This window comes from Cervus canadensis, chromosome 17 (assembly GCF_019320065.1).
Source record: "Cervus canadensis isolate Bull #8, Minnesota chromosome 17, ASM1932006v1, whole genome shotgun sequence".
NCBI lineage: Eukaryota > Metazoa > Chordata > Mammalia > Artiodactyla > Cervidae > Cervus > Cervus canadensis.
The window spans coordinates 4,650,533-4,662,694 of record NC_057402.1 but is presented as its reverse complement, the minus strand read 5'-3'; the positions used below and the strand labels follow the sequence as shown (position 1 = coordinate 4,662,694).

Sequence of the window (12,162 nt, the reverse complement as noted above, 5' to 3'; positions counted from 1 at the left end):
CAGTCATGCAGCTCTTCCGTCATTCAGATCAAGAAGCCCCGTTTGTTAGTATCATCAGAAGTCGTCAGCACTGGGAGCTGTCAAGCTCACGCTGGCAGTTTCCCAAAGTTCAAACTCTTGCTTACAAGTTCGAATTTTATCATGGGCAACTAATAGTGTCACTGTTGTTCCCTGAACTGACAGAATTCCTTCATTCCTTTTCAAGAATGGGCTTCTCTGGTGGTTCAGCTAGTAAAGAACCCACCTGCAATGCGGGAGACCCTGGTTTGATCCCTGGGTTGGGAAGATCCCCTGGAGGAGGGAAAGGCTACCCACTCCAGTATTCTGACCTGGAGAATTCCATGGACTGTGTAGTCCATGGGGTCGCAAAGAGTCCAACTCGACTGAGCGACTTTCACTTTCACTTCACTTTCGAGAAAGCATGTGTCAAATATTCAGGTTTTACTAACCCAACGTGTCTGTCTCTTCTTCTTTCAAGTAAAAATAATGTTCCTGAAAAAAGTGGCCAGTTCAGCTTGCAACTCACACAACTGTGCAGTGTCCCTGGAGACCATCTCAGCACCGCAGCGTGCCACAGAATGTTATTAACCCACAGAATGTTATGAAAAGGTGTGTGAGCAAAGGTTGAGAGCTAGTAAAACTAACCACTTCATGCTTCATCAAGGATAGTCCTGGGTCAGACTCGTGTGACTTGGTGGGCTGCGTGGTGGTCTCCAGCTGGACACCACAGCCTGCTCCGCGAAAGGAGCTATTTTACCCACCACTGCCTTTGCACCATCAGGGCAAATGGCCACACAGTGAAAGGCAAAAAAAAAAGGCTGTCGTATTCTTGAGAAAGGGCTTCCCTGGTGGCTCAGATGGTAAAAGAATCTGCCTGCAATACTGAAGACCACTGTGACCTTGCAGCTCCCTTGGAAGTATCTCGGGGACTCCAGGGGCCCACTGGCCACTGCGTTATGCAAACACTGAGGACACCTTCAGAGCTGTGAATACAACGTTATCATATGCCACCCCTGGAGAAGCTTGGCCTGCTACCAGAAGGAGAGAAGAACAACTTCTGGTTGTATATATGCCAAAATGGTCTACAAACATACCCAGCGCCTCCCCCGGTCCCCACCTCTTCCTCCTCCTTGAAGTTACCAAGCATAAAGGACCAGCAATTTAGGAAAACTGGGCTTGTTCCTTAGGAAACATTACTATCCTCATAACTTTATAAGGTGAACTACCGTAATAGAACACATTGCTAGTGAATAACACAAGCAGACAAAAATTCAAATGAAGTTCACATGCATGAATGACAGAGCGGACACTGAAAAGGTTGATCAAACTGGTGTAACAACTCAAGTTCTATTAGAAATACTGCAATGTTAAACCTTGAAACAGTAAGGTATAAGGTTATAGTTTGGATCTCAGCTGGTTCAAATACTATCTTTTTTGGGGGGGGGGGGCGGTGCATGGCATGTGGATTGGCCAAAAATTTTTTTTTTTTTTTCCCTAAGATGCTTCTTGTAACACTTAGTTGTCTTTTACTTCATTCGAAACAATTTCATTAAATTGTATTGTGACAGGTGTCATATCAGCATGAGTTAAAAAAAAACCAAACATCAAAACTGGTGGACTGTGTAGCCATTTGTAGTAGCCATTGAAGATGGAAGAAAAAAAAGCAACATTTTCAGCATATTATGCTTTATTATTTCAAGAAAGGTAAAAAGGCAACTGAAATGCAAAAAAAAAGATTTGTGCAGTGTATGGAGAAGGTGCTGTGACTGGTGGAATATGTCAAAAGCGGTTTGTGAAGTTTCGTGTTGGAGGTTTCTCGCTGGACAATGCTCCTTGGTCAGGTAGACCAGTTGAAGTTGATAGTGATCAAAGCGAGAAATTAATTGAGAACAATCAACATTATACGCCACAGGAGATAGCCGACATACTCAAAATATCCAAATCAAGCATTGAAAATCATTTGCACCAGCTTGGTTATGTTAAACGCTTTGATGTTTGGGTTCCATGTAAGTAAAGCGGGGTGGGTGGGGGGGTGGACCTTGACCATATTTCCTTATGTGACTCTGCTTAAACATCACAAAAAATGTTCTGTTTTTAAAACAAATTGTGACAGGTGATGAAACGTGGATGCTGTATAATAATGTGGAGTGGAAGAGATCGCGGGGCAAGTGAAATGAGCCACCATGAACCACCCCAAAGGCACCGGTCTTCATTCAAAGAAAGTGATATTGTGTACATGGTGGAATTGGAAGGGAGTCCTCTAGTATGAGCTCCTTCTGGAAAACCAAATGATGGATTCCAACAGGTATTGCTCCCCGTGAGACTAACTGAACGCAGCACTTGACACGAAAACTGTCTGGAATTAGTCAACAGAAAATGCATCTTCATCTTCCATGAGGATAACGCAACAAGACTACACGTTGCTGTGACGATCAGGCAAACACTGTTACAGCTTGGCTGGAGTTCCGATTCACTGGCCATGTCAACCAGACACTGCACCCTTGGATGTTCTGTTTATTTCAACCTTTACAAAATTCTCTTAATGGGAAAAATTTCAATTCCCTGAAAGACTGTAAAAGGCACCTGGAACAGTTCTCTGCTCAAAAAGATAAAAAGTTGTGGGAAGATGGAACTATGAAGTTGCCTGAAAAATGGCAGAAGGCAGTGGAACAAAATGGGTTGTTCAATAAAGTTTTTGGTAAAAATGACAGGTTTATTTTTAACCTGAAAATTGAAGGAACTTTCTAGCCAACCCAATAGTTCCCAGGGACTGAATTTGCGTCCCGTGCATCGGAAGCTCGGAGCCTTAACCACGGGACCACTTAGGGAGGTCCCATTAAATACTATCCTAATTTAAAAATCCCAACACAAAAAAGGAATTCAGGAATTCTAACATAATGGGATTTGACCATATGACAGTAAACTTTTGGAAGTCAAATTACTAAAGCATCAGAAAGCAACATCTGCTTTTAAAAAACGAACGGGAAATGACAAGCGAAGTCATCCTATTTGAGACTAACCACAGAAAAAAATCTCTAACTTCTTAAAGGAGAATTCTTTATAAATCTTATGCTAAGCTGGCTTTCTTCAAAAGAGTTAAAATTGGGGTGAGGAGAGGACTGTAATAAATGCTGATTTCTTGTTACAGGCCGGACCCCTGAGAGCGAGAAGTCTGAATGGGGGTCATCAGTACATGCTGAACAGAGTGGCTGATGATGATCCGAGGGTCGCCTGATGAAGCATTTCTGTACACGATCTACAAGCAGAACACGGCGCATACTCCAGGATCATCAGTGATACGGACTTCCTCCAGGTGGTGAAACGACAAGCAAATTGCAGGAAGAGAGGCTTGGTAAACGGGGGAGGGAGAGAGCAGATAGAGACAGAGGAAGAGATACAGGCAACACGGTGGCAGAAAAATAAAACACGCTGTGGTTAAGGCGCTGGGCTCTAAATTACCACCATGACCTAGAAAAGAGATGATAACCGCGGCAACCACGAACACGGCCCATGGTCTCACAGTACTCCAGGCACTATGCTAACTGTTTCATATATATTCACTCACTTAACTAACCCTCATAAAATCCAGAGAGGTAGATCCTTTGACACCTCCCCCCCATTTCTGGCAGGGAAGTGAGTGAGCTTGCCTGAGATGGCTCAGCTAACCCGCGGTGGGGCGGGGACCTGGGCCCTGTGACTTCTGAACCCCTGCCTTTAACCACTGAGCACCCCGCCTGTCAAGTTCAGAGGGAACTTTGCTTTTACCTGAGAGTGTGCTTTATACTGTTACATTTTAAAAGACCAATAAAAATGCCAATAAACATTAAAAAAAAAAAAGAAAGGTGTACACTCAGCAAAACACTGTTCGGTAAGATGGTGCGGCTGTCTCTGCAGCCTCCACGAGTCAGAAACCAGGGGACCCACCCGCGAGGCACAGGGCTGCAGGGTCTCAACCCCACCCCACCCGAGATGGCCAAGCCCCTGCCTCCCATTTCACCACCGGCCACTCATTTGTTAGCAAGGGAGTAAAACGAAAAACAGAAGAAAGGCTGAAACTTGAATAGGAAAGACCATTGCTCACTACTTAGGAAACAATTTCTAAGTAATTACATGTCCTTTGCACATTTTTTTCTAAAGCGGAACATTTTAAAGACATTTCAAACATTATGAAGAAGTTTAAACCTACATGGAAGGCGAATACTTGTATTCACCTTGTATACCTATATACCCACTTCCCTAGATTCAACAACCAGGGATATGAGCATATTTGCTTTGCAGTTACTTTTCTCTTTGTTGTTGGAAGTAAGGTGCAGAGATCATGATACTTCACCCGTACTTAAATACTTCCATCTGCAATTCCTAAGGATGAGGAAAGTTCCTACAAATCAGAATCCCTTTAAAACTAACAGTAATTCCATAGAAAATTCCACATCGCCCTACTCAACTTTCCCCAACAGCCACATGGATGTCTTCTGCAGGTTTGATTTTGTTTTGTCTTTAGAACAAAGATCTGATAGAGTCACTCACTATGTTCGACTATTACATCTCTTGTGTTTTTCTTTTCAACTAGAAGGGTTTTTGATTTATGAATAATTCAAGGGCCTAAAACAAAACCAGATTTTTCTGGCTGTTGCAGTTTGTCCTTGCACACGTGAGCCAATGTCTCTCCAAGATGAATAAGCAAGACTTTTCCTTAAGTACATTAGTGAGAGAAACTAGCCCAGTCTTGGCAGTTCTCCGCATCCTTGATGGTCCTTTTCCATCTGACAGAGAAGAGGAGGTGAGGTGGGCTTTGTGTGGAAGCAGACGGGGGAAGATGAGGCAGGGTTTGCGTGCCGCTGCCTGCACTGGCCTGCGCCCCAGACTCTGGTCTGGGATGTTTCTGCATGGCCAGGACCCAAGCTGATGGAAGGGTGCCTTGCCCCCCAAAGATTGCTCTAGCTGGGTCTCCAAAAAAGGCCAAAAGGAAATGCCAGAAGATGATACACGTGGCTGTGTTTCCTCTGGGAGAGCCACCAGCAGTGGTCTGGGGACGTGGAGCCGGTGGAGGGGCAGGACACCAGACTTGGGATGTACAGGCTGGTGACCTTGGGGAAGAGTGTCAAGGACGTCGCAGCCACCTCCCAGGCAGCAGTGCTGGAAGGAACAAGTCAGTGTTCACAAAAGCTCGTCACATCTGGCAGGTCACTACTGGCCTGGGGGAGAACCGCCCTGTGGGGCTACCTGACGTATGGAAATGGAATGAGGTGCACCCCAAACGCTGTGCCTGGGAGGACTCGGACCGTTCCTAGATGCAAAACACCCTTTTCCTGGCTACTGACCATACCTCCTTATTCTTCTACATAATTAGCATCTTTTAATGAAAAAAATATGATTAGTTCAGAGAAGACTAATTAACAAAAGGTGTGCGGGCTTTACATAAACACACACCGCCCCTCAGAGAGCTCTTTGTTACTCTGGTTACGTTCCTCGATGGCAGGAATTACAGAGAGAGAAACAACTTCACGGAGAGGCTCACTCCAGCTAGCTTTCAAGGTGTCCTTCTAAAAAGTCGCTTCACAGAGAGGGACAGCTGCGCAGTAAACACCGTGGGTCTGGTTCTCTCTCTCTGGAGAGAGAGTGGCTGGTGTGGTCTTTTGAGGGGGGCTTTCATTTTCGGTGAAGAAAATGGCAACCCACTCCAGTACCCTTGCCTGGAAAATCCCATGGACTGAGGAGCCTGGTAGGCTACAGTCCATGGAGTCGCAAAGAGTCGGACATGACTGAGCGACTTTACTTCCTTCCTTCCTTCATTTTCGGTAGTCAGTGACCCGATTTCCTTGCTAATCCTGGGGGATGAGGACAGTGCGGGGCAGCCGCCCTCACGACGTTTCCAGACTTCAGTCACGAAGGAGCGGCCCACGCCTGCGAGCCCGTGTGCAGAGCGGGGCTCGGCGGCACGGGCTAAGTCATCAGGTGGGCTGAGGCAGAAAGGACGCCCTGGGCCTTGACCTCCACACTGCCCCGGATCATTCTCCTCCAAGTTTCTATCGGAAAGGTAAACACCTTTCCTTGAATTGGTGACTCAGGAATACTTGTGAGAAGACAAACTCTTCCGACAATCAGACTTCCGTTCCCCAAGAAAAAGGGGTCTACACAAAAAGAACAATTCGCTCCCCAGCCCTCCTCCAGGCCTTGGCGACCCATCAATCTTTCAGAGACTGGACTCGCTGACCAACCCCCAGATCAGAGCACGCAATGGCTTTCCTGAGGCTGGAATAAAAGCCAGCTGGACCCAGATGGAGAGCAGGTCTTCCTCTCTGACCATCAGCAGCTTTCCTGGCACGACTATTCTTGCCTTAAACCTGGCTCTGGAAGTGACAGACACCTTACTGTGCTTAACCGGCAATTAAAATTCAAGGAATAGTCTTGACTGGTGGCGGGGTTGGGGGCTGGGGGAGGCAAACTATGTCCCAGGGGCCAAATCTGGCCAGCCCCCTGTTTTTGTAAATAAAGCTTTATTGGAACATGGTCATTCCTATCTGTGGCTGCTTTCACGGCCAAAAACATTGACTCTCCAGCTTTTCCTGAAAGAGTCTGTCGATCGCAGTCTAGAACTGTGCTGTCCAATACAATAGCCACTAGACATGTGTCTGTTTAAATGTCAAATAGCCAAAACAAAATAAAATTAACCACTCCGCTTCTCAGTTGTACTAGCCACATTCTGAGGGCTCAGCAGTCACCTGTGACCGAGGGCCGCTGCAGTGGACAGCACAGAGGACATTCCCGCCACCACAGACGGTTCTCCTGGTCGGCCCTGGGAGGACAGGATTTAAGTCATCAAGCTAAATTTACAGCCACCAAGTTCCAGGTGACACCTCTCCTTCTCCAGACAGAAAAGTTTAGGCTAAGTTTCAACAACACGTTCCTGTCACACTTCTTAGGACATGCTAATTCACTATATTAACCACAAACTCTAGGCTACGTAATAGGAGATGAGTGTCAAGCCAACTGGGGTTACTAACCATTCCAGGAACTGCATTGTTTATGGACCGTAAGCTCTGAAAGCTGGGCCATGGCGCTTGCTTCATACTCTGAATTAGGAACCTGCTTGGCACAAGGTGATAGGGACTCAAGTATTTGCAAAATGAATGAAGAAATGAATCCTAGGCCCCAAAACTGTCATCCATCAGAGGCCAGTGAAACAGATGGATATTGATAAGACGCTGGGGGAAAAAACTGCTATTTCTACAATCCTGTGGCAAAAGGTTCTACAAACAGCTAAACTTTCTATTTTAAAATGAATTAAAGAAAAATTCCATACAAAACAACTGCCTCGGTTGGGATTCTGGCCCTACCACTTACAGGCTGTGTGTCACGGGCTGTTCTTTTCCCTCTGTGGGGACGACCCCTCTTCTCTAAATGCATGGGGGCGTGGAGTCGGAGGTGAGCCCCAGGGCTGCCGGGCCCCCTCCCGGCCCCAGGAGGCAACAGGCCCCCTGCTCGCTCGCTTTCCCACACCTGCCCAGACTCAGCTCCTGTGCGCCTCCTGCCCCGGGGCCCCTGTGTGGGTCCCTCCACTAAACCATCGAGGCCTCTGGGGAAGGACCCTCAGCAGTGGACACGCAGAGGAGATGCTAAGTGGAGGTGAAATTGATCAAGACTCTAAAAGCCAATAAAGTAAAAACAAATTTTGCTAAACCACTCATGAATATGCTTGCTCTCAAAAGTCCTTATGAGTAAATCAAGCGTTTTTCAAGTTTCAACTAGTTCACTGTTTGAACCAGAAGTTAAGTTTTACTACCGGTTATTCCTTGTTAAAAACTCAAGTCTCTTGTAGGTTAGTACACTTCACTACTTTTCCCCTCACAATTAGAGAACAACCAGCAATTCAACCAACAGCAAAAAAAAAAAACAAGCCAAAAAACCCAGATTGGTCAGAGTAAAGTCTTAAAATTAAAAACAAACAAAAACAATGTGGTATAAGATATAAAATCAAATATTTCAGTTTGTAATAAATGCATAGCTCAAAAAAAAAAGATGTACATTAAACTCAAACTAAAAAAAAAAAAACGTGTTATTTATTAGAAGATACCTTAAAAGTTTAAAAATAAACATTTCATGTGCAGTAAAATTTTCCTATTGCTAACTCAATCAGTCCCTGTTTAAGAACTTAAATGGAAACACAATCATTTTGTTTCAGCCCGTTTGGCTCCTGCAGCTACAACAGCTGAGTGCTGTGGTCGACATCTGCTCTTTCCTGGTTGCACTGCAGAACAAAGTGACCTACAGGTTGGTCACTGTGGATGTTAATTGCCACCAGCTTCATTACAGAGGGTTTGGAGAGAAAAGGCAACTCTATCTTATTCCAACAGACTGGGCATTCATGTAGTTTTATCTTCCTTCCCTGGGTACACCCTAGGATCTGAAAAATCTTGCCTGGCATTTTAGTCATACAGACCATTAGTCACCTGGAGATCTTTCCCCCACCCTTCCTTAGCACGGGTCCTGACAGTTAAAACTGTTCTGTTAGGACAGAGCTGTGATATTTATATACATTTTAAAGTGATTTGATGAAGCTTGCTTAACTATCATTTTCTATTTCACCCAATTAAGAACAAAAAATTTGTATAAGACACATTTTAAAATGTTTAAGAAAAAGTATATGATTATCCTGATACCCATGTTTTAATATAACTATTAATCACCGTGGTAATTGTGTGTTTAAGCTAAATTCTGTATAAATTTTAAGCTAGATTCTGAATTCAAATTTTGTATAAATTACAACTGGCAAACTGTAATTATTGAAAGTGATCTATACACACATTGAAAACTTGCCGCCACTTAAAATTTTAAGGCAAATGTCAATATAGAGCCTAATTAAGTGCAAAGTGTCTCCTACTATCCCACAAAAAGGCTAACAGCTCAGAAATTATGACCCACAATGGATTTAAGTATTTCAAAGCACAAGTGTATTTCTCTTTTAGGCTCCATGGCAAGAACGAAAACGATCCTTTTAAAAAAGGAAGTTCTTTTCTGGTCATTCCTGCATGTTTTCTGACTGCAATTCATCTTTAATTCAGGGATGTGTCCCCGGTGAAACCTTTGGGGTGTTAATTAAGCAACACATTTGTAACAGAAACTCTGCGCACGGACAACTTGGCCAGGCGTGCCGCCCGCCTCTCCTTCCTACCCCCACCCAATGCCTTCCCCGGGCAGTGACTTCACATCCTTTGACATCAGCACGGCTCTGAAAGGGGGATGGGAGAACGAGCAGAAAGCAGAAAAACCAGCTTTGAACTATGCATGCAAGGCCTCTCTCAAGACTCAAATTCTGTAAGTAGTTCGTAAAATGCCAAACTGCAGTGACACACCCAGCCTTCTCCGGTTAGGTCTGCCGCAAAACGGGGTGAATTCTGCTAGAAAGGACTTCCTGCTTTTCTTATCTGAAGCACAATGGCCATTTATTAACTAACCACAGAAGGTTCCGTTTCAGTGAAACACACAATAACTTACCTCGAATATGGAGAAGGGCCACGGGCTGGAAAGGCCCATTGGAGTTGGCCGCATCCACCACCATCCTGCTGCCCGCTTTATTACATGTCAACATCTAGACTTCAGCGGGAAAGGCAATGTACTCCTTAAGGCAAGAAACCAGCCTCCATTTTAGTTTAAAAAAAAAAGACAAACTGAAGCTCTCTGCAGCTGGAGGGAACTGGCTGCTTCGTGATGTCAGCAGGCACGGGGCTTGCTGATTGGCCAGAAGCTGCAACTTAAAATGACACTAAAAAAGCTGCAAATGGAAAGAGCGTTCTGTTTGGCTGTCAGTGTGTGTGAAAAGCCTGGACATTTTTTGGCTTTCTCAGTCTTCATTTCTCAATAACTTTTAGGCAAAGATCCCATCTCTCAAGGGGCAGGACTGAGGCCACAAGTCCAGCCAGACTATAAACAAATGATTTGGAGAGAGCCACCAAAAAAAAAAAGTATGCATGTATGTCTACGTGAACTTTAAATTTTCGCATTTCTCTGTCTGGTACCCCAAATTCACTGGCACCTTACACCCACCTGGCCACCTCCTGTTTTCTAATTACTTTAATATCTGTATCATATTTAGCATTTGGGCAACCTAATTTTTTTTTAATGCAAATGGCTATTTAAACATTACACAATCCCAATTCATTAGTTTGGACTCTTGTTTTATCAACCTTTCCTACTACTGAGTTATGAACTAATAATCCTCAAACAGTGTCTTTTTTCCCTCAGGGTCTAATTTTTTTTATTGGAAAAATTCAGTTAAAAAATTACATGGAAAGTGAAAGTTTTAAATGCAATAGCTAGAAAGTGCTATAAATTAAAGGTATTTATACCACCTGGCTGTGAAAATTAAAGTCATAAAATAAAATGCAAGTGTTTATACCTTAAAAGGGTCAACATACCACTTTATTTCTCAAATTTTGTTTAAAGTTTTTTAATTAAAAAAGATATTGCCCTTATTTTTATGGGGCTAGTATTAAAAGCTGTTATTCAGATCTTAGTCTCCTATCTTCAAAAGAGGTTAATGTAAAAAGCTGCACCAAGAAAAGACATCACTTCTGAATCAGAGTATCCTAGGGAGGGGTGTATGTGTGTGTTGGCGAGACGATTCTCTACAATAAGAAGGTTATCACTAGCTCCAAATGAAAGTGAATATGCTATGAGAAAAGTCTCTGTGCCAGGCAGAACTGAAAAAAATGCCTCACTCCACACACACACACACAAAACTAAGTCTGTCCAAAAAAATTCCTCACTCCACACACACACACAACTAAGTCTGTCCAAACCACATCTTCTTGCTTTATAAGTTCTCACACAACTCCCACCATCCCCACTTTTCCCAGTTTGTGAACAAGAACCAGAAAGCTCTTTGGGTTTCTAAACGTGAGTCACAACAGTGAGAAATGGGCTAGGGTCTGCAGCCATACCTGCGGGCTGGCATGCACCCCATTTCAACCAGCAAATGAACTACAATCGTTCAGGGGTGCTTATTAGCTGCCCCCACACTAAGAAAGAAGGGAGTTTTTTACTGTGCGGATCAATCAGTTCAGTTCAGTTCAGTTGCTCAGTCATGTCCGACTCTTTGCGACCCCATGAACTGCAGCACGCCAGGCCTCCCTGTCCATCACCGACTCCCGGAGTCCACCCAAACCCATGTCCATTGAGTCGGTGATGCCATCCAACCATCTCATCCTCTATCATCCCCTTCTCCTCCTGCCCCCAATCCCTCCCAGCATCAGGGTCTTTTCCAATGAGTCAGTTCTTCGCATCAGGTGGCCAAAGTATTGGAGTTTCAGCTTTCAACATCAGTCCTTCCAATGAACTGTGTGGATCAATAGCCGTTAAAAAATACTCAAATAAAAGCACACCAAATCCTACCCTGGCCCCTCGTCCAAAGAGCTGAAAGACGCTGCTGGATCCCAAAGCTGGGCCATGAATTCACTTACAACAAGCAACGGGGAGTGGGTGTCATGTGAGAGGGCTCTCCCCACCTGAGCCCACCTGCTGCCCACCTGCTGGCTCCTCTGCTCTCTGAACAGCCTGTGCCCCGAGGCACGTACCATGAATTTAGATCCTGGCTGCTGACCCTCTCAGTCCATCAGATGCCGCGAGGATGGCTCTCTGAGGACTCACTATCACCTCGCACTCAGATGAACTCAGACTCAAGTGCAGCCAGGATCGAGGCTTGCAGGGGGCTTCCCGAGGGGTCTGAAAGCAGATGCTTAATGCAGATCTGTACCCTAAAGAGACGGAGAGTTATTTGTTCTCAACCAGTTTAATATTTCACATGAGAAGAGAGGGGGGAAATGTGCCTGTCCTAAGACTGTGCTGATGAGTGGAACTGCAGAAGTAACAGGGAAAGGCTCCTAGAATCTTTATATAAAATATACAGATTAAAGTCAAAGTAAAAGGGAAGACACTTCTTGATGTATTTTTCCTAATGATCTTGGATCAAAAGATCTCAACTTTATTAGTGATTTCCCCCCATGCTCTTTTGAAGCCTTATGCATACATATCAAGTAGCACTTTAAAGAACTTGAAGTCTGTGATCTGAAAATCACTGATGAAATAAGAGTCTAAAATATAAATAAGCAAACAAACAAATAATATGGAGAAAGACAAAAAAAGAACATACCTTAAAGATAAGGT

General features: G+C 44.3%; 1 protein-coding gene across 8 annotated transcripts in view; it reads right to left on the bottom strand.

Annotated features, from left to right (window-relative positions):
- The window catches only part of PPP2R5C (protein phosphatase 2 regulatory subunit B'gamma), a 137,239-nt gene that overhangs the window by 86,054 nt on the left and 39,023 nt on the right, over positions 1–12,162 (bottom strand). The window contains exon 1 of one of the 8 annotated variants that reach the window (XM_043489264.1): positions 9,496–9,702. The exons of 5 other annotated variants lie outside the window; for them this stretch is intronic. In XM_043489264.1, the coding sequence (XP_043345199.1) occupies positions 9,496–9,589 (94 nt within the window). In that variant the 5' untranslated portion in view covers positions 9,590–9,702. Of the gene's footprint in view, positions 1–9,495; positions 9,703–12,162 lie in introns of those variants that run through there. 2 more of the 8 variants (XM_043489266.1, XM_043489267.1) reach the window with 2 other exon arrangements.